Source organism: Anopheles moucheti, chromosome X (genome assembly GCF_943734755.1).
Source record: "Anopheles moucheti chromosome X, idAnoMoucSN_F20_07, whole genome shotgun sequence".
Taxonomy (NCBI): Eukaryota; Metazoa; Arthropoda; class Insecta; order Diptera; family Culicidae; genus Anopheles; species Anopheles moucheti.
In genome coordinates, this window is record NC_069142.1 from 5,302,888 (window position 1) to 5,325,401 (window position 22,514).

General features: G+C 44.9%; 1 protein-coding gene across 1 annotated transcript; it reads left to right on the forward strand.

Moving 5' to 3' along the window:
- Positions 1 to 240: 240 nt before the first annotated feature.
- On the forward strand, positions 241 to 20,467 carry LOC128307099 (uncharacterized). Its single transcript, XM_053044826.1, has 6 exons — positions 241 to 357; positions 8,353 to 8,495; positions 17,100 to 17,627; positions 17,714 to 17,843; positions 18,175 to 18,318; positions 20,196 to 20,467. Exons 1-6 carry the CDS (start codon positions 300 to 302, stop codon positions 20,465 to 20,467), a joined length of 1,275 nt encoding a protein of 424 aa, XP_052900786.1. The 5' UTR covers positions 241 to 299.
- Positions 20,468 to 22,514: the final 2,047 nt, after the last annotated feature.

A 22,514-nucleotide genomic window follows, 5' to 3' on the forward strand; every position in this document is an offset into this window, starting at 1 on the left:
TGTGGCCACCGGCGTGTTCGTAGGCGCCGGTCCCTGGTTGGTGTACGGCGGTGTAAATAAGGCACACGCCACGTTAGACATTCCGCCAAGAGACAGTGTTGTTAGAGACCAGTTGGTTGTACCGACATCTACCAAAGGGTGATCAGTTTAATTCTTCTCTCTGTCTCTATCCCGTCCTGGGCTCCGATCCAGGTGGATCCAGCACACCATCAAACGGAACGCCGGCCTATTCCACGATCAACCTGCTAGCCCCACCATCGACCACCATCCATCACCAAATGCGACAATAGTATGGAAGTATGTTCGCCGCAAGGAGCATCCTGTGCCGTTTATATAATACTTTAATTTTCATGCACCGTAAGTACCCATTATCTGTTTTTTTTTTTATATTTGTTATATAGTTATGTATGCGTGAAGATTGTGTGTCCATGTGAAGGGTTATCGTGAGCGTACGTAATCCAATGTCGTAACGAAACTGTGACGTTCGGTGGATGCATCCCGCAGTGGCGGGAATAATTCTTGAGGATCTCTTCCCGCAGCAGTTCCAGAGTTTCTGCCTTTTCTTGCACTTTTTACGCGCGTGTGTGAGTGTGTGTTGTTTCGTATCCTTTTGCGGAATTGTTGGTCGCTTACTTTTGTAATCAATCATTCGTCTGGACAATTCGTATCTTTCTCTCTTTATTCGGTTCTCCAACTGCCTTGCTTCAATGCGACATGATCGATGATCAAGTGTCCACTTTCAGACCATTAAGGACCACCTTGCCTGACGTGTACTTCCCAGTTTATTGGTGAATTCTTGACACTCAGTAACATCCGGAACTCCAAACTGGATGACTGCTGGGAAGGAGACATATCCCGTGCTGGCACAATCAAAAGCCAAGCAGTCTCTTACGCAACGGTCCTCAAATTAGTCGTCTTTGTCGCATTCCTTGAGAACCTGATGGATTGATAGCAGTAAGTCGTTCTTGGAAGGCAACCCTGGATGTCGAAAATGTTTACCATAATTACTGACCACTAAGCTCTGGCTATAATTAACACAACCGTTTTGTGGATCTCGATGTGGATGTTAGTGGACCAGCTCCACAATATCCAGAATTCACCAGCAAACGGAGTAGATTGATTTAGCATAATAATTGTGCGTGTACGAGCTGGTATATTGCAGATGTGTTGTTGTTTGTACGTGGGATTTCCATATGTTACCGTACGTCTAATTGATGTTTACATCGATCCCGCTCAAATCGATCGACGAAAGTTTGTTGCCCCTAAAAAAACCAACCAACAGAACGCACTGTATATAATCGTCAGTTGTTTTCGCCTTCCATTTCTCCCTACATCACATCAGCATCAGCTCCACACGCATTTTAATCGGATAGGGCGATTTAATACAACAACCAAAAAAAAAAACAACAATCTCCAGATCAAACGTCCGTAGCGAAATCGGAATTTGAGCTCATCGCTGCTTTATGGTTGTTTAATTAATTTTCCAATTAAATCATTCGATCCAATAGCACAAGGGTGGGAAAGAGGTGAATGAGTTTGTTCCTTTCTTGTAACTCTCTTCATTGGTTTGACCTTGGAGCTTGGTGCGGGCATCGTTCAAGATAATCGCCACGAATCTACACCGCCCCAACACACGACGCCTGGCCTGACCGTGCCGGTTGCGCATGCAAATTGATGTGATTTATGCTGCATTAGTAGCATCTCCATCTGCGTGTGCGGTGTTGCGAGCGGTACGTGCGCTGGCGAAGGCAGCAGGAAAAGATGCGCGTCTGATTGCGCGTCCGGCTCGTCGGGGACCAAGGTCGTTTTCATAGCACGCATGTGAGACGATCATCAGCACATACGCCAAAAAGGGCCTAGATCATCTGCATCACGCTATCCCGATGATGGACCGAGAGTGGCTAAATATTTTGTTTATCGCCGATAATCTCAATCATACAACGTTGATTTTCCTTCCAACAATATCTTTAGTCTTATCGTCTCAAATCTTTTAAGTTAGATGAAATGGAACAGTTTAAAGCCTGTTCCATTCTATCTAACTTGAAAGATTTGAGACTACTTTAAAAAAGATTTTAAAGACTTTAAGGAAATTCACACCTCATTCTAATGTAGTTGGGAATACAATGGGTAAACTGGGTGAAGAATACTTGGACGAATTGATCCTAGATGTAGTAGCCATGTTTATGGATAATGCGAATGGTGATAACTAGATCTCGAGCCTTGGTGGCCTTGGAGTCTTCAATGGATAAACTTGTGAAGAGTACTTAGACGAAGAGATCCGAACTTTGGAAAATACACAGATCTCATACAAAGGCTACTAATTCCAACCGAAAGCAATATCTCTTAACTCTATTATTAAGTTAATAGTTAAGTTATTAAGAGGATATTATTAAGTGAGCACTAAACATCTGACGAGCTTCTAAAAGTGAGTGACAACCAAAAACCGATTTTTACTTAAACCAAGGTTCATTATGTTTAGTGCAAGTGCTAGAAATGTTGAAGGTATTTAATATGCACCGAAGCAGGTAATAGCAATCTTCAATCAGACATTACCTGAGCTGAGGGCACCCGCATTGAGCGACTCTATCCCCAACATTACCCCTTTCCTTTTTTGCGCACAAAATCCGCTTTAAACACATTGATTATTCATCATAAATATTAGCTATTGGCGGATGGTATGGTGTGGGTGCGCTTCCTGTATGCATGATATCAGTTTATATCTGCAGCTTCCCGTGGATAATTCATCGTCATTCGCTTCGTTCCCGTTCGCATTCCTTTTTCGTATCAACCACTGTGCCACCGATCAATTAATCATGCATACACACCAACTCCAATGCGGGATGTACTGGTGTGGGTGCCCGCCCGCGTTAGTTCGAGTGGATGCTCTGTGTCAGCAAAACGGTTCGAAGCTGCCTTAGCTAGTAGATAACTGGAAATTTCTTGGAAAGTATGGTAAACTCACAAACTGCGCCCAAGAGTTGCTTTCAAAGCGATGATCTAGCTGTTTTTAACAAAGCGGATGCTGCTCTTTGGGTGTATGTGTATGTCATGGAATCCGGTAAAGCAGCAGCGTACCAGATTGAGGTGTTGAGTTTTGACAGGATGTTGTCAGTATCAATTTGAACCTGGTACATCAACTTTCACCTGGAACCGACCTGTCAGAACTGGCGCACAAGCTCGAGGAATTCCCGGGTAACTCATACCCCTACCGGGAGCCACTTAATGAGCCGCATTAGCGTACGGACCGTATCGATTGTAACGGTTGCTTTTGCTCCCTCTTCACCGGTAATAGTTTTTCCACGAAACAATTACCCGCCAGGGTTGTTAGGGTATTGTGCAGGATGCCCTTTGTTGGGTAATCATTATGGTAGCACGCAACACGAGGTCGTCAAGATATTGTTAATTGGGTTGAAGAAAGCATTCTCCAATTAACGCAACGCACTAAGCGTGCGTTTGACTCGGGGACTTGCTGGCGTTCTGGTGCGGGGCAGAAACTCATTCCGGTTGGCAAGCCCCATTGAGTGCTTTTAAATTGCTTACCCTTGCTCCGCACATGATTGACAGTGCTCCCCTCCCAATGGCACTTCTTATGCAACAACCCCTGTTTGTTGTTGTTGTTGTTGTTCCCCAAACCCTTGTAAAAGTCTATTAAGCGCGGATATTACCATCCACGAGATGGGTTTCGATATTGTCTTGCCTGTCCCTGCAACTCGTCACATCAGATTTGCCGATCGCGACCCATCTCATGCTGTCCCATCAACCCCGGTCGCAACAGGTCGCTTTCGCTTATGTAAGCGGCCATGCGATTTATGTGCAGCAAAAATGGCCGAAGAAAGGCGCTAACAAATAAAAGCTTCACCCAACCAAATCCACCCAATTCCCACTCCATCCCCTGCGCGTTCGGTCAATAATTGTGCTGCCAGTTGGATGGAATTGTTCCATCCGCTAGCCTTTTGTTGCTACTCCGAGAGGGGGAGGGATGGCTCATTGACACCGATGCTAGCAAAAATGGTGACTTCGTGCAGCAGCACCATTTTGTGCATCATACCGACAGCAGCAACAAGCAGCTCTATACTTGCCACCGAGTGGTCTTCCTGTGCACTCTGGATGTCGACTGATTGTGTACGTGTGTGTGTGTGGCGTTTTTTTTTTATTTTACCCAAATGAAAACAACAGGATGGAAATAGTATTTTCCACCCACCCCATTTTTCAGTGTTGCTTAATCTATTTTTCCCACGAGATATACGTGAAAGGGATGGACTGTTTTGCAGTTGTTTTCTTCTCCTTGTCTTTTGCTTATAAAAACGAATCTAAAAGTAAATGAAACATCAATAATGTACGATGGGGAAATGGGGGTTTTACAAACCCCCGAGAGGGGGTGTCATTTGTGAGGTGAGAAAAATCGATTATTGTTCACCCACAGCACTTCGGAAGCTGTGTACAGTGAACGAATCAAAAGCCTGCCGGGGTGAAATCCAATAAAACCAAAACAAAAACGCAAACTTTATTACACTTTTACCCCCTTATGGTACGGGACTGTTGCACAGAATGACACCTTTGCACTTGCCTTCCTTTGCAATCCTGTTGGGCGATTTGGGGGGACTTTTGCTGGTGAGGTATTAAAAACCAAAACAACAAAACCACTATAACCTCAAAAAAAAAAACACCCCACAAGAACAAGGTTCAACAATGTGTGAAAATCAAAAGAAAAATGGTTTTCCCACAGTGGGAAAAACAAAAACAAGCAAAAGAAGAAAAAGAGAAAAAAATACACCCACATCTCCTCTTTAACCTTCATACTGTTTTTTTCCGCTAGGTGGCGAAATGAATGAAGCATGTCAACAAAGGAAATGAATGAGCAGAACACAATCGATGTGACTTCTGCCACACGCCACACTAACACACACGCGCACAGAGTCACCATTATCGTAATGGTGGATTTATTTCTGGACCTTCCTCCTTTTGATGGTGCTCTTCTTTTTTTGTGTGTGTTTTTTGATAAATGAGAGTTGACGAGGATGGACAGAGATTAATAAGGTGCGCCAAAGCACTGGAACAAAGGGATGTGCTTTTTCACCACACACCCACTCAAACACATCCAGCTCTGCGTAGTGTGGTTTCGATCATTTGCCAAACGGGGTGATCGTGTTGCGCCAAAATGTATGCAACCCGCGGTGAACGTTACGTTGCGCGTGTGACCGGCGGAGGCGGTGTTGGCGTCATGATGAAAGCGAAATGGTGCTGATGATGATGATGATGAAGATGTTCAACAGCAAATAGATTAGTTTGCTCCCAATTGAGTCATTCAAATTATCGTGCACACTTCATCTTGTCTGGGTGATTCGTTAGTTGTCGTTCCATTGGCCCCGATCGGCCGATGAGATCACTGAGCGTCTGGGGGATATAATAAGCGCAACGCGACAAGAAGTTACTTAAAGATTAGCGCTACTCTCCACTTTACATTAATGTCATTCTATTTGACATTTACTGTCATACTTGTCAAACAATAGTCATTTTAGTGTGAAACTAAGACTAAGATATTAGTGTTCTAGTGTTATTTTCAATTCTCTTGAAAGCAAAGTTGACAAACAGAAACTTTATGCGAAAACTTTGAATTCTGAAAGGACCTTTGACTACCCAGGATGTTTTAAACCGATTTTTTTCTTTTTAAAAATGTGTTCTCAGTATTAACTCTTTAACACAGATTTAATTCTTTCAAAGGAATTAAATTTCCCATCTCTATTCTCTCTAATAACCATTTGGAGCTCTGACTCTGATTTCTCTGAAATTAATTTTCCTATGTCTAGATAGGTAACCAAGGTACTTTGGACCGAAATATGCTAGTCTTGATTGTCGAAGTGATGTTGGGTATTGGAGTATCCTTGCTATTTCTAGCGAACAAGATTGATAAAAGTTATATGTACTTTTGCCGATGTATACTAGTACTAGATATATCAGATAATCGCAATATATTTAAAGATAAGCGATATAAACAAAAGAAGAGTATGAATATATGGAAGATTTTATTTTTTTTTTCATTTTGCAAAATGTTGTCTACAATGGTTTACCCACTAATTTGACTGCACGGATATTCGAGATATATAAATCTTCATAGCCCGCAATAAAGATGTATCTCCGGTACTACATGTGTGATGTTTAGTTGAGGAGTATTACGTAAATTTGAGGTTTATTATTGGACCAACTACAATAATTCTTCACCGTTGAGTACAATTCCCAACTGAAGCCTTAAGTATATCCCGTCCTCAGGATTCCGCAGCGCTCCAAAAGTTTTCCAAAATTTCCTTTCCATTTCCCGACCATGATCTGTGCCGTCAGCACCAATGTCACCTGAAGCGTGACAGGATTACTAGCTAATTCGAAGCAATTCCAATCGACCGCGCTCCAACCTCAAACGCTCGATTGACTAATCTACGGAATCAATCATTGCATTGCTCCATCGGTCGAAGTAAACGAAACCAAACCGTTCACCTTCGCCCGTACCGGGTGTCCCTTTTCTGGAAAAGGAAAACACTAAACCCCACCTGGGAAAGTCGACCGGGAAATAGTGTGAACCGGTCACCTGTTTCCCGTACCCGGTGCCGTGCAACTCCGTTCCGGAAAAGAAAATGCCCCCCTCTTGCCCCCCTCCCCCCTCTCCGCGCCATCAATTTCCTCCATCCTTCCCCATCACCCCTTGCCGCCTCCAATTGAAACACTCCGAACCGGGTTGAACGCAAAAGCGAAAACGCATTACGTAATGCTGTGCTGTCTACGCCAAACCCAACCCGTGGTTGGTGGCATTTTGATTTCCCTTTTTTTTTTCTTGTTTATAACTCTTTGTGTGTGTCTGCGTGTGTGTAGGTGGTTGTGCTTTAGTTTTAGTTTTGGTTGTTGCGTTTGGATTTGCGGAACAGCGGATTGGGGGGGGAGGATCGATTCGGTTGTTTTGTGCGGCCCGGCGCACAGTGCCCGGGGTGTTGTTGCAGATCGATATTTCGGCCTGTTGTCTCGGGCCTGGTCCCTGCAGTTCCCTGGCCCGCTTCCGGCCCAGTTCAGTGGATTATGGTTCGCTTTGCTAATTTATTTGCCAAACAACTTTCCCAATTTAAAGAAGGAACGGTGCTGGGTTGGGGTGGGGTGGAGGGTAGGGGACACGTTGTTCAGGTCCCCCCCTCATCCCCCCCGACAGCCGGGGGATCGATACGAGGGTGTGCGTTTTAAAATGTACTTGCCCGGTGTCCGTTCCCAGTTCATCTGGGGGTTTAATCCAATTGTTCGGTTCTTTGGCCGGCCAGTTTTAATTCGATTTTGTCACCCTCCGCCCCCTGTCTTTCCTTTCCCTTCCGATTCACTCATCATCCCTACGAAACAACCATCGCTTCGTCATCGTTATGGAGTTAGTTTCGCTTGTTGTGCTTTACTGCGTGAGCCACCACACGGCATTTCGGCAATGTTTACCACAACCAACCGAATGAAGAGGCGTGGCGACGAGGAGAAGCCGGAATGATAAAGTTCAGATATTAAAAGCATAGTTTTTCAACTCACCCACCATCCTGGTCACGGCACCAGCACAGTTGACCATCCTGGTCACGGCACCAGCACAGTTGACCGGTGAATGGGAGAAATCGAAGGAGTGGCGATTTTTCTTTTTTATTACACCACCTCAAAGGGTCTGGCTGACTGCCTTCCCGAATGTACACCGCTTCGGTTGGGAAAGTATTGATTCTTGCTTTGTTGGGTTCCGTCAACTGGAACGGGTCCTGGAACGGACGATGGCGAAAGTATGCACCCTTTTCGTGCGGTTTCAATATGAAAGGCAAGAAAAAAGTGGAGAATTAATAATTGAGCCACACACACACACACGCATATGGGTGAGTCGTAAGGACAGAGTTACCAGAGGTACCTGAGCTATCTCCAACACATCAAAACACACACGGCAAAAGGGGCTATTTCGCTCTGTTTTCCTCTCGTGAAGAACACATGGCTGGTCGCCATTGCCATTTCCAACTTCTACCGTGAGCCGCAAGGAATGTTGGAATTTCATTTCGCCTCTGGTCCTGGTGACCTCCTTTTTTTCTGTTGCTGCTGGGCACGTTACCTAAAGAGGCCCACCAGAATTGCCGAGTGTAAATTGACGGTTTGATTATTGATTCCCAGTTTGTCCGTGGATGGGAGTGAGTTTTTTTTGTCTCTACCTTGGTGTACTACTATTGACCCACAAAAGTTATGAGGGGACGTTGGAATGATTGGAATGTTTCGCATGTGTTGTCTAACCGGTAGAAACTCAACCAGAGTTGAGCTCCGGTAAATTTGAGATGTGTTTTGTTTAATGCTGTTTTTTCCTTCTTCCAGTGATCTACGTCACGCGGTCGTTCGGTGTCATCTTTGAGGAGTATGTCGTGGACCAGGGCCGTAACCTGACGTTACGCTGCGATTCCAAACATCCGGTACGATGGGTACGCGAGGGCCGACGGGAGGATGTCCGCCAGTTCCAGGTAAGTTATTACCCGTTGCTACATTCAATCAACCTGACCCCGTATTGGCTTGCCTTCAAATGCCTAACATGGTTTGAAGGAACGGAAATGGGGCTCCACTTAAATGACATCCTCTTAGCGGGTAACACTATACGCCGTCTCTTTCGCAGACCTGGTGTCACCTTGATACGTAGTACTTGTTGTTTTTTTTTTGTAAACCGTAAATAGGAAACTTTACGAACCAAACCGTACTTGTGCCGTGTGGGAAAGATGGCTCCATTCAGGTTGACTCCACTAACCACACCCCGATATGCTATCCGGGCAGGTAGACCCGGACAGGCTTCCGTTCCTTTGTCCATCGGTTAACAGGCATGTCTCTGCCCCGCGTACTGCCAGGAAGGGCTTTTTTAATGGTTGGGGGTTCGGAGTGTTTGCTTCCGTTGGGTTGTGCCGCACGGGAAGCGACCGCATTAGCAAACAGGAAGCCAAACAACGGAACGGGGGTAGGTTACCTGTCGGTGGCGTGTAACCATCGTACCGGAAAGTTTTGCCTGCTCGAATGTGGATACCGGACCCATACAGTATTGGACAGTGACATAAAGAGCCGGACAAACTTTCCGCCGGGAAGTCCCGAACCCTTCGCCTATACGTGCATACGAGGTCCGATGTCAATAGGTCACAGGTTTCGTACCACCAGCAACCACCAAGACAGACAGGTTCAGATAAAACGAAGCGGAAAAGCCACCCCACACGAAGCTATCTGTCTGCGGGCGAGATAGAAATGGTGCCTATTATTAGTACAAACAAGGCACACAATCCTGGTCACGGCACCGAACCGGAAGCCTAATTGGGCTCGGTGAATTCAATCGCAGATCGCAGCTGTTGCCCAGCACAGATCACGGCGTTTAATTTCACACCGACCCCGGCAAATGTGTGCTCTCCGGACGAACAATCGGGTCATCATGGTCAACACAGTGGCACGCAAGGCGACACAAACAATGGCGGCAACCGTTGTTATCGCAGCCAGCCCCTGAAACAGTGCGCGCCCATTATGCGGCCCTGCGGGTTGTACCTCCATTGTTCTACGGTATGTACTTTGTCTCCGGTATGGTTCGAGATGATGCTTACTCCCCGTTTTTCCATTCCCACTGCCACCGCCATCCTCGCTGGTGAGAATTTCAAAACAAAACTCAAAAACAAACAGAAGATCTTGCACAGGGAACAGCCCTACCAGCAGAACCACCTCTGTTGTTTGCTGTGCCTGTTGCTGGATGCTGCTGAGGCTTCGCCATTCTGTAACTGGGAGCCCCCTGTTGTGCATGCACAAACATCTTTGCTGGTGGAATTCTTACCCGTTTGGTGGAGTTAGGGTTTGAATGTGGCGCCAATGCTTTCGCGGCTAATGAATTCGTATCGCCCGTTTCCTTGGCGTTTCCGTTCACCATTTTGCGACCAAAATAGATGCTTGCTTGCCAGCCCTCAAATAACACCTCACGCCATCGGCACAATGGGCACTTGCGAGCAAACATTGGTAGCTACTTTTGATGAACTTTAAAGTATACCTCAAGATGGAATTTCAATCCTTCAAATCTTCAATTCTTCAATCGGTATTAATAAGTTTGGTAATATGTTGGTGATAAAACATTAGGATAATCTCATCCACAACAGAAATATATCGTTATATTCCAGGTGTTCCACTGATATCTATCGCTTTATATTAGGTAATCGCGTGAAATCCATCATTCTCGTGTACTACAGATATTCGAGTATCTTTATGTCAAATACGGATGCAATCTATCGTTTATACTTCTACGTTATAGAGTCTGTTTCGCTTATCTATTATTTTATGATCGGCTACTACTACTACTACTACTACTACTACTACTACTACTACTACTACTACTACTATTATTATTATTATTATTACTAAAATTATTATTATTGTTGTTGTTGTTATTATTATTATTATTATTATTATTATTATTATTACTCCTATTATTACTATTATCATAATTATGGTACTTATTATCATTAAACACTGTAAAAGCTTCTTCAACGAAGATTCAACCAGTAAAAAATCGCATTGCACGTGATTGGAATCAAATGTCCTTTACTTTATTAATGTTTTATAGTTCTTTTTAGTTCTGCCATGCTGCAAGCTACTATTTATTTCCCCTCCTTTTTTATTACACTTTAGAACAGCTGTTTTACTGCAAAATAGTTATCTTCGCAAAGTTCAAATTGTCTGTTTTGAACTACTTCGCGCTTTCGTGCCCATTGTGGAGCAGATGGGGCCAGCGAAATAAAAAGGAAGACAAAGCTGTAGAGCTATAAGAACAAGGGATAGCGAATAGAAACCAAAAGATCATCCTAACCCACCAAACCCTATACCAGCTGACATAGTTTTTCGCTATGGCATCCGCGCATCCATTCCATTTGGAAATTCCCCAACAGTGCGCTTTGTCCTTTTTCCTTTGTCGCTCTCCCCCCCGATCACCACGTGCTTGTGTGCGAATGACTTTCATTGTGTGGAGCGCATTATCGCACGCTGCTAATTTCTATTCGTTTCCTTTCGTTTTTCCATAATGGCCACAATCTAATGAAAAACCCACCATCGGTGCGTTGCGGGTCACCTACCGTGCCAGGCGCCACCGCTTGCGCCGGTGTTGTGCGGCCCGAAGAAGGGCGCACGATAGTGCACACGACTACAAACACCAGCGTTGCACGGTAAGCACTTTGCCCGCTGTACGCGCGGTGAGCGCGATTCGTCCGGAAAATAATAAATGTTTTAAGTTGCTGCTCGTAAAGCACCGCCCCGGGGCAAACCGCGGTACTTGCCTACGTTTCAGGGGCAAACGGGGCCCGGTCGGTGTGTGTGTGGCCGCTCTTACCCGATCGGGTGCTGGAAGCAAATATCGTTTGCACAGTGCTTACGCAAATTCGCTAAGCCGGCACGTCTCGGGTTTTCCCATCTCGTTGCTAACCTCGTCCCTCCTCCTTCTGCTCCTTCTCCCAATCCACCCCCTATTCCCCGGCCCTCCTCCAGCAGAGCTGGAATATGTGGTTTATTAGCCTTTCTACGTTGAGCAACGCAGAAATCCTCGAGATTTCATTATTTCACCCTCCAAGTCTCCTTCAATCTCTCCAATTCTCCCCCCCCCCCCCCCCACCCTCCTAGTAAAGAGAGTGGAAGTTAGAGAAGGAGGGATGTGTGTATGTGTGCGGCTACCCATATGTGTTGCTAAATTTTAATTAACCACAAGCACGGCACACACAACTGGAAAGCTTCACCCTAATCCCGGCACGCGTTTTGCTTGCGTAAGATGTAAAGAGTGAGCTGGCAACACAAACAAAATGGTACTTCGCATACAGAAATTGGTTGCCAAGCGTGTGGCCAATCGATCCATAAAAAAAAATCCCTTTCTTCAGCTCAACTTTTGAAACTTTACGAGACGCGAGTGAGGTTGGTAGTTGGAGTTGAATTTTACTACCCCACCGATCCTGCAGGGTGAGTGGCCGCTGTCCAGCTGAGCGTAACAGAACACCCCCTCCCTGTAGTCGAAAAAGTCCTTGGCGCTGTGGGACAAAAAATTGCCACATCACTGCTTTGTATGCTGGACGGTTAGGTCATCTTTATTATAATCATTTATTCGGGTGTCTCGGCGTAAGAAGACGGGCAGGCAGACAGGAATCAGCAGCACAAAAGAAAAACCACACACTTTTCGTACGGACAATAATCATTTTCTCCGCCAGCAGCAACTCTCGCAGCTTATGCAACATGCGGCCCAGCGAATAACGCGCGAATAACCTTGACATCGTTCAATAACGCGCGTTGTTACGCCGAGAAGCTGAAAATCTCCGGATTTCATATTGGCATTGACTTGATGCGAAAAAGAAAATAACGAACGAAATAATATAAACGAACGTTACAATCGCAGATCAAATACGCTTCCAAGCGCTTTACCCGACAAGCGGGCAATAAAAATGGTCGTTCCATTAGCCGGGAGGTCGCATCCTTGTCGAAGCAGCCAACCATTTGTGCCGATCCGAGTGTGCCGCTCCGGCAAGCTTTGCACTGAATGTTCGCCGAAATTTCGCCCAGCCGGGGGGAAATCGCGCCAATTTAGCAAACATCCGGGCCCGGGTTATCCGGTGGCAATTAGCGGATCGGAGACGGGTCAACCAGGCCGGAAAAAAGCTGACCTCCACCCGAAACGTCCATTCCCCGGGTGTGATTATTGTAGCTTGAGTGAGCCATTAAGCCACTTCCGGTGGAAAATGAACACACTGTGTAACACATTCGTTACAGGGTTTTTTAGTGATAAGCGAACATTTCTTGAACTCTTTCAAAAACAATGAGCGCTATAAAAAAGATGGCCAGCAACGACATTAGAGCTTTGCTCAACAATTTTTTGTGATCTTGTTAACATTATGTTTTATTAAATTCAATCACTTGCTGAAAGAGTGAAAATGCAGGGTTTTTCAATCGAAAAGTTGCCAGCCAACATCATTCATCCTTTTTATTTTCCAACAGATCTGTTGTGTAGTGTGAAGGCCGCCGCCGCTACCAATACACCATCGGACCACGAAAATATTCAGTTGCATAGATTTGAAATATCGTCGATTTAATTTTTAGTTACTGAAACGTATAATTAGTTGCTAAAAATCAAAAATTTCTTCATGATACATCCTTAAATCGTGAGTCTTTAAAAATCTATTGAAATTTAGAAGTCCTCCAAGAATTCTTTAAGTTTTGTAGAAGTTTAAAAAACTAAATTAATAATGAAATAGATGTATATACGTGTAAACGTGCGACGACCACAATTTTGACAGCTGTCATTTAAAAAGAACGTAATAAAAAAGACAGTGAACGAGTAAGACCGTCAAATCAAAGTGTCCTCGTATTTAATTGATTTTAAAGTTGAAAAGAATCATTGATCTTTTAAGAAACCGTATGGCTATTTACTAAAGACTCGCATGTACAACCCTGCAATATATCCCTTCGAGCAAACTCCTATAGAAATAAAGAATTGAGAATGTGGTGGAGCTTTTAGAAAGGATTTTGTGTAACAAAAACATAAATACGCAGCCCTGCATTGCTTGCAATTATCTAAAGGGCTTAGAAGTATGTGGGTGGTACAGTAAAAACAGATCGGCCCTAAAAGAAATCACGCATCAACGTCACTCCCAATCGGCAAACCAGCGCGTTCACCGCTCGCAACTGTCAGCGGCATCGATCCGAACGATAACGCTTGGCTTTGTTTTTATTTTCACCACCTCCCCCGGCTGTGGAATCCCCATCCCGGAAAGCATAAAAGGATAATGCTTTTCCTTTCTGCTGCTAAGGTTGAATGGTGACCGGCGGCGCGTTTGCTTTACCACCGGCCGGGTCGGCCAGATGAAGCGAGAGATGAAAGACGCAGGAAAAAGGCGTGTAAGATGGTTTGTTTGTGTTTGCCAAGCTGGGCCCAGCAGTCGCAAAGTGTCGCAAAAAAAAAACACAAAGGAGAGCGAAAATGGAGGCGCCCAGTGCCGATGGAGACGCCCGGTAGTTCACTCATAAAAATGTGAAAGTAAATAGAAAGCAACTTTTGAAACGGGCGTACGATACATAATTAAAGACACCGCCACACTTATCGCACAACGTGAACCGGTGTCGTTAGGGATAGTTTTTTTTGTTTTTAAACTCCTACCCCTTCCGTGCAATTATCTTTTCCATTTGCAATAATTTATGCCCCAAGTGGGAAATGTTCTTCATCGTGCCTTGACACAGCTGGTTGTGCTGTGTGTGTACGCAAAACAAAGGCAGGACGAATTTCAGCAACGGTATGGAACTTCCGCTTTTGACAGATGGCACTGCCGCTTATTTCACATCCCGCAATCCGACGCAAATCCTGCGGTTTGCAGCGGAAGTGTTGCTTTATAATTCACATTTTCTTTATGTTTCCTGTCCCGTTTCGCACTCGCACCCACAACCGGGTTTTTTTTTATTCGCGGCAAAACATGTACTTATGCCAGCGCCATACATCAGCCTGTCGCTGGAACTTTTAGAAAATAAAATAAAATCCGATTTATTTCCGTACGCCAGCAAAAAGAGATCCTGCCACCTGTCGCTGTGTTCCGTCCCGCAACTGCGCTCTCACCCTTACGGTGGACGGCAAAGGGCACACCAAAACGGTAGGCCAGTTTTCGTGCCCTGTCTGCCACCCACTTTCGCCGGGAATATCGATTTCCGGCAGGCGCTGGATCCGGACCGATGCAAATCACTGCCTTTCAATTCCCACGGTTCGGCACCATTGCGCCCGTGATGGTGCTTGCAAGTTGGCGATTGATTGATTTCAACAATTTCCCCCCCGCTCCGACTGGGTGTTACGTGTGGACGCCTTTCAGAAAAGAAGTATTTCTGTGATTGTTGTTTGGTGTGAGTGTGTGTTTCTGCTTTTGAAGAAACGTTTCCGCCCTCACCTGTTTGCAGCTGGCCCGAAGTTATTCGGTTTCCTCTACGACTGATGCACCGTCGCAAAATATTTAAGCGAACTGTGCCCAGCGTAAAAGCTTTCCTTTTCTATTACTTCGCCTCGGAACAGTCGTTTCCTGTAGGCTTTCGATTGCGATCAAACGCCACGTTCGGTGAACGGCACTCGATTTATTATCTGTCACGGGGCTTTTTTTCCCCCCCGGATGCCGCCCATAAATAGCGTTTGGAAATTTCATTTTCCATTCACTTCGCTGTTTGGCGCAATCTATATCGGGAAGCATTCATCCAATTAACGATCGAAAGATGTAGAGCGAAACGCAAGAAAAAGGCTCAACTTGGCTTGAACACGGCGGAAACATATTTTTAAAACGAACCTAAGTGGGAGAGGATTTTTTTCTTGCTAGAAGCAACACTGTCAGAACGCGTTAGTTGTGGTTGAATGGTTTGTGCACACACGTTGCAGATGGAAGTTGGCAGCCATCGGGCGGAAGGTGGAAAGCTGGAGCGATTGACCCGGCCCATAGCAGATGCGTCCTATATTACAGCATGGTCTATGGGTTATGCCATCAACTTTTAAGGCCAGTTGTGCTGTTTTATGCTCTATCCTTTAGAGTGTTTTCATGCTGACCTGAATATGCTGCGTTTCAAAATCAATTTAAGCATCACCCAGCAATCAGATTTATTTGATAAAATGCAGCCTGTAAGGTCAGCTGATAAATGCCACATTACGACATGGGATCATGAATAAATCATTAAATGATTGCAGTATGGAATGAACCAATTGATTGAACAGATACGGAACCATTCAATCCATTTCCTTTATGCCTCGTTGGAGTTATGAAAAATTTAATTTAATAGTAAACGATTTATAATCCACCAGGCGTCTCCATCGCTTGAGAGAAATTCTTATGGATGGATATATTTTAATCTTGTCGAACCATATTTAGGAACCATAAATTAAAGTGTTTTATGTATAAAAGTTATATTAGTAAAAAGGGTTATTTAAAATAAAATTGGAAAGTTTTTTTAAAATTAAAATTAATACATTAGTACTAAATAATTACAATAAATCAATTTAAAAATTTCTAATTATTAAATAATCTCATCCTGCATTAGGAAAATGTGCAAAGTGTACCGATTAAAAGAGAATCTAATTCACTGTAGAAAAAAAAATTCAAGACTTACATGAAATTCAAGACATTGTACAAATTCTGGTTGTGCACGGAGAATAGCATACTTGTCGGGCCGTTACCTCGTGATATGAATGTGCAAATTTTACCAACATTCAACATTTTTCCAAATTCTCCAAACATGGTAACTGTATGTCATCGTATAAACGCTACTGGGCGCCTCCATCGACCGAGAAGTACCGGGCGCCTCCATCAGCAAAACCGAATTGCATACATTTTTTTTATTATCCATGTTTACATTCTTACCACAAACAAACATTCGCCAAAGAAATTGAGCAAGCAGAGGGAAACGAATATTATTGTAATCTCGCTCTCTCGCTCTCTCTCTCTCGTTTCGTCGCAAGTATATCAATCATTTTTCCTACAAGCGACAGTTTATCCGTATCGCACTCACCCTCGATCGGGTCATAATTTACCCGTTTCGAATGGAGGTTTCTCCGCGCATTTCACGTATTGTACGTACGTATGAATGTTCGTTACAAACCGTCAATAATAAAATCTCGTCTATCGTTCGTAACGATTGATTTTTTTCCGCTCGACGAGTACGGTCAAGTGCACGAAAACTTCAAACGTACGATGTTAGGTGTTAGAGGTCAAATAAATATAGCGAGAAAGCTTACGAACCTTGGAGGTTTGCGTGCTCGGTACCCGTATAACTGTGTCGGTATAAGAGGAGAGAGAGATATATATATACATAAAGAGAGGGGGGAGAAGATATGGACCACATTTCACATGCTATTTGCCTTATTCGGCTTGGACCACATTCCGAGCCCGGAATTTGTTCCTCTTGGTTGACTAAATAAAAGCAGCCGAAAAAAACGAACTAAATAAACATTTACCAAGGTGTATTTCGATTCGGTTTTTGGTGGGAAGGGGATCGAAGGGTTGTTCTCGGTCAACAGTGCACACACGCTGCGATTTAATGATTTGCTGTGCTTTGATGTGTTTCCCTTTCAGCTCGACGGTTCGCTCGTGTTGACAAATCTTACCGCTAGGGACGGTGGCCGGTACACGTGTTCGGCCGCAATACCAACCCTAACCACAGTTGCCGTACTAGAGGAACCGGAAGCAGACACATCCTCTTCCTCCTTCTCCTCTTCCTCATCCACCTCCACCTCCGGCAATGACACCAGTACTGGGGCCGCTTACGATCCCGGTGACACCAGTGCCGGCTACGAGAATGCCACCGCAGAACCGTACGACGGTGAGGACGGGGACGGAGCATCATCATCCGCAGCGGAGGAACACTTTGTCGAGCTGCTGAAGGTGAACGTTAAGGTGCGGACGCCACCATTGGCGGTGTCCAACTTTTACGTTCGTGCGTCCACCATCATTGCGGTGCTGGTGTGGGAGGTGATGCCGAACCGGACCGGCGGGTACGCGATACGCGACTTTACCGCCGAGATGCGCAAGATGCGCGAAAGCAACGACGAACCGGAGCTGCCTTGGGAGACGATCGATCCGCGCCACATCAGCCCGAACGCGGTAAGCAGCAGGCAAACGTACCAAACTTCATGGAATTCAATGCATTCTGAGCGAAGGGGTTTTTTTTTGGTAATTACTCACTACAGCGTCAGCTCGAAATCTATCATCTCATCCCGAACACAACGTACGAGTTCCGGATCTGGGGCAACAATCAGCTCGGTGCCGGTGAGATCGTTACCATCCTTGCGACCACGCAACCACGCATGGAGGAGAAAGGTACGTTCCGATATGCATCTGATAGCCCTTTTTGACAGCTGCTGTCACTAGCGTCACACTACCTGTTAACGTAGTGTCAAACAATTGTCAAAATAGTTTGTTTTGCCCTTTGTTTCTTTTTTATTTGTCCGTACCGAACCGATCTTTACACCGTAGTGAAATGCATTTGACAGCTAGTGTCATAGCATCCTGTCAACAAATGTCAAACTAGTTTGTTTGTTATTATTTTTCCGTATCGCATCGAACCTTTCCACTCATCTTAACTCATGTTAACTGTCAACCTTAATTTTTGTTTTTTATTCACCATAAACATGATTATGCAACGACATAGATCTCGTCCGGCGCATCATGATCGATGCGAAGAATTTTGACACCCGCGTCTGGATAGCGGCCGTCGGCATCGTGATGGGTACGCTGGTCATCCTGTCGCTCGGTACCTGCATCGTGCTGTACAAGGAGTGCCGCGAACCAGCCGGTAGTACAAACGATTTTCCCCACCGCTGTTAACCCTTCCTTCACATCTTCCTCCCCCCTACCCTCCCCACCTTCTCACCTTCCCTTAGCCTACTAACCAGCTTCCACAAACCCCATTCTTCCCTTGAACATCTCACACCCCTACCAGGCTTACCGTAATGCCCGGGATTGTAGCGATGTTGTTTGTTTTTTGCTCATTTTCCCGTATTTTACTCTCTATGCCGTAGTAGTTTAGCGTAGTTCGAACTGTACCCCACTCTTCTTACGTGAGTGGTGGCCTGCTCAGTAGCAGTAGCTGCAGTAGTTAGTTGAGTTGACCGGAGTGTTTTGAGTTTTGTATCCTATTTTTAATCCGTACCGCCTACAGGGCTTCCCGTACGGTAATGAATGGCATGGATTTTGTTTGCGTTTGAATTATGTTTCTATCCTAAGCATACACACACATAAATACACACACACATGTAGCACTGGCTTGTGTTTTAATTCGTTAGTGCATCTGCATCCGGTTCGGTTACTGTGTTTACGTAACGTCATCGCAGAAGTACAGGGTTTTCCAGCAAACCTGGTACTAGCGAAATAAACCGACCAAGCTGACAGATCTGTAGCGCGTGTATACTGCCGGATTCGTTACTTTAGCTCCCGTGCTCAAGTAGAGTGTGCATCAGTACATCAGTATCGGGTTTGTAGAACCCAGTAGTGGCACTATTATTATTTAGTTTTATTAATATTGTTGTACGGCTGCTCGATACTCCCACAACAAGGAGCCAAAACAAAACAAACCACATGAAAAAAAAATTTTCAAACATACTCACACAAACTAACAGGTAACACTAGTTCATGTTTTAGTTTTTTTCCAAACCGTTGTTCACTTTTGTGTACGTACTCTACCATGTTCACCAAACCGGGTTTTTGTTTCGTTTCCTTTCCTTTCTCAACATGTTACATGGCCGTTCTGTTGCGTTTGTGTTTTGCGCTGTAGTTTGTTTGCGATGCACCGAACGCTACACCACTACCGAAGATCCGAAAAGCAAGGAAGAAAACAAAGAACAATTCGAGGTTCAAAATGGCGTCAGGTGAACCAAGGCTGGAGAATATATTGGATGGCCAGACAGGTGGAAGCCTGTTGTTTTTTTTTTTGCAAGCGGCGCTTGGCATAAATTTCGTCCGTCGGGGCACGAACGATGCGTGTGTAACACCGAGCCTGTACCGCTCTGCACGCAAATACACGCACGTTTTGCAAAATCGTGTGCCTTGTTGATGTTGTTGTTTCTGTTTGTTGTTGCAGTGCGTTATTTGTGTCCCGAGTTCGTTCAGACATAGTTACCCCAGCTCTTCCAGTTTTACTTTGTTTTTTTTTGTGTTTGTTTTTTCGTTCTCCATTTTCTAGACACTAGAACGTTTGGTTGTGTGCTAGAGTGTAATATAAAGCGTACCTGTGTATCCCGTTTAACCATTCACCTATATAGTACACTCACCAAAATGCCTCCAACACACTTACTACAAAACATAAACCCAAAACAAGCGTTATAATGCATCCTGTATCCCACGCCATTAGATGTATAACGATAGCGGCAGCGAACACTCACCTCGCCCTTCTCTCACTCTCTGTCTCTCTCTCTTTCTCTAACATGGTTTTTTCCCGTACTTTCGCAATTTAATTCACCCTCACACACACACATACACACAAACAAAACAACAACAAAACCGCCGGTACTGTGCAATCGACGCGCGGTTTGCCGGACTCCTGAACGAATGGCTTTAAACAACCGTGTTTGAGGGACCCCCTTTTTGTAACTGACCAACAACTGTCAACGGGGGCGTGTTAACTGTCAACAAATGCAAACACACACCCACACACAATCACACATACACCTACAGCTAACGATAAAGACGAGGAGCTGGACAGTCTCGAGCTGGTGCCGAACATCATCCTGAATCCGGGCTTTTGCGACTCGGACGACCAGGGTCAGAATCCACTGTCACCGCCTATACCGCGAACCCTGCCGTACAATCGGTACCGGGGCAATGGGCACGACGGTACTGGTGCTGGTGAGGACGATGATGACGAGGACGACGACGAGGAGGAACCGATGACGTTCAGCCGACGGATGTCAATCTTCTTCACCGGCAACACGATCAAGCGGATTTGAGTGAAAGTATTCCCGGAGGACTCCGTCTACTACTGAGCATCCAGCGCCATTTGCGATCCCTGGGTACCGTTCGCCGTATTTCACCTCATGTATTGAAGCGAAAGCGCGCACACATACACAATCGAATCGCAAAAATGTAATGTAGGGACATAATGGGAGAAAACGGCAGATTAGTGTTGTCAGCGTAGATCTAAGCTGAGCAACTAATTCTCGGAGGAGCTTTGTGTCTCGCACACCCATAGTAACACACGGACACACGAAAACGGCAGAGTGTGATTTCAAACGTATCCTTCTCGCCACAATCGCATACTGTTCGGTGCGTTAACTACCAACCCCCTCCGATATGTTCCACGATCATGATGGATGGGACGGCTTTCCAATAGATGGCGCTGTGCAGTAGACACTGTGTGTCTCAGTAACGCAACGCCAGGTCAGTTTCGCTGTTTTTTTTCGATGTGCCTTTGCTTTCATCTGCCGATTTGCCGTTTTGCGTACGCTGCGCAGAACACAGCCACCACCACTAGATCCCCCCGAAATCCTACAGTTCCTTCACGCATCTTAAATAATGTCCACATTCACATGTTTACACACGTTTTGCACCATGCAGGAAGTGAAGTTTAGGATGGTATTTTTGATTTCTTGCCCAAACTATTGGATATTCCTACACGCTATCAACCATTTTGTGGCGGCCATTTTGAAGCAATACGCACTGATGCTTGCTTCCGGACAAAATCGACTGACTGAATCGGATAGTGTATAAGGTTAATGAAGCGGAGGGGATGCATAAACTCTCTGCTGTTAAGCACAAGTCCTCGCACTATTTGGCGCTGCTCTGTAGTAGCCCAACTCCTCAACTCGCATAGGCGCCATTTTGAAAACTGCTGTTTTCCTAAGCATGTCAGTTTTCCCTGTTTGGGCCCATACACAGGCAGCAGTACAATAGCCGAGGATTGTAACGTGATCGCTGATACAATAATAAATGTCTCATATACAGGAAGTCAAAACCCGCGGTAAACTCGGCGGCTTGTATAAAGAACGCATGGTGAAAAATCTTCCGGCGTAACAGTAACGGGGTAGAGGTTTTGCGCTTGTTCTCGGTACGCTTAACACGCAAACACAAACTATGAGTGAAAAATTATGATAATGATATTCATAAGTAACCCTTCCTTATCCCACCAGAAACACCCCATTCAACCTACATCACTATTATCCCCCTCCCACCAAAAGGGGGAAGATATTCGCCGGCACATGCAGTAGCGAGTGGAGAGTTACAGTGCGATAGCTACTAAGTTACAGTACAACAACACATTCACAACTAGGAATAGTGATGCGATACTGTGACAACAGGAGCTAGAGGAGTAAAAACAAACCACAACTGGCACATGTTAACTTATCACCATAGTTACACGAAAATCCATTAACAAGCATGGAGATGAAATTCGCTTAACACAAAAACAAACTGATAATGTTTGGTTTATGCGCAGCCGGATGAATACTTTACGCAATCAAGCTGCAGTACGAGTGAGATGGTGACGCTCACTTCCGTGTTGGCAAGCTATTCGAATATTGTTCCCCACTGTACTCATTTGACAGCTCGTCTTAGTAGACATTTTATAGATATAGCCAACAAAGTTTATCCCCATTTGCTTCGTACTGATTGTTTGTTGGCGTGCGACACACTGCCTGACCGTTGTAATGTAGTTCGATCGAATGTCATATTTTTCTTTGCTCGGTGACCGCTGTCACATTAGCTGTCATGTCACATTTGACAATTAGTAACATTGTTTTTGTTGCTGAGCGAACTTGATGGAAGAATTCTTCAGACGATTGATCGACCCTCACAATTTCAGTTTTGTGTACTTAAATGCCAAAATTGTTGTTTATTTTTTTATCTTATTTGAGTTATTATGTTACACTACTTAATATCCGTCCGGAAGACCATGAATGCTCTCGACATGGCATTACGCGTACCGTGCAGAGCGCAATGGTGTTTACTTGTATTCACTGGACCATTAAACAATACAGTACGAAGCGTATTATCGTGTGC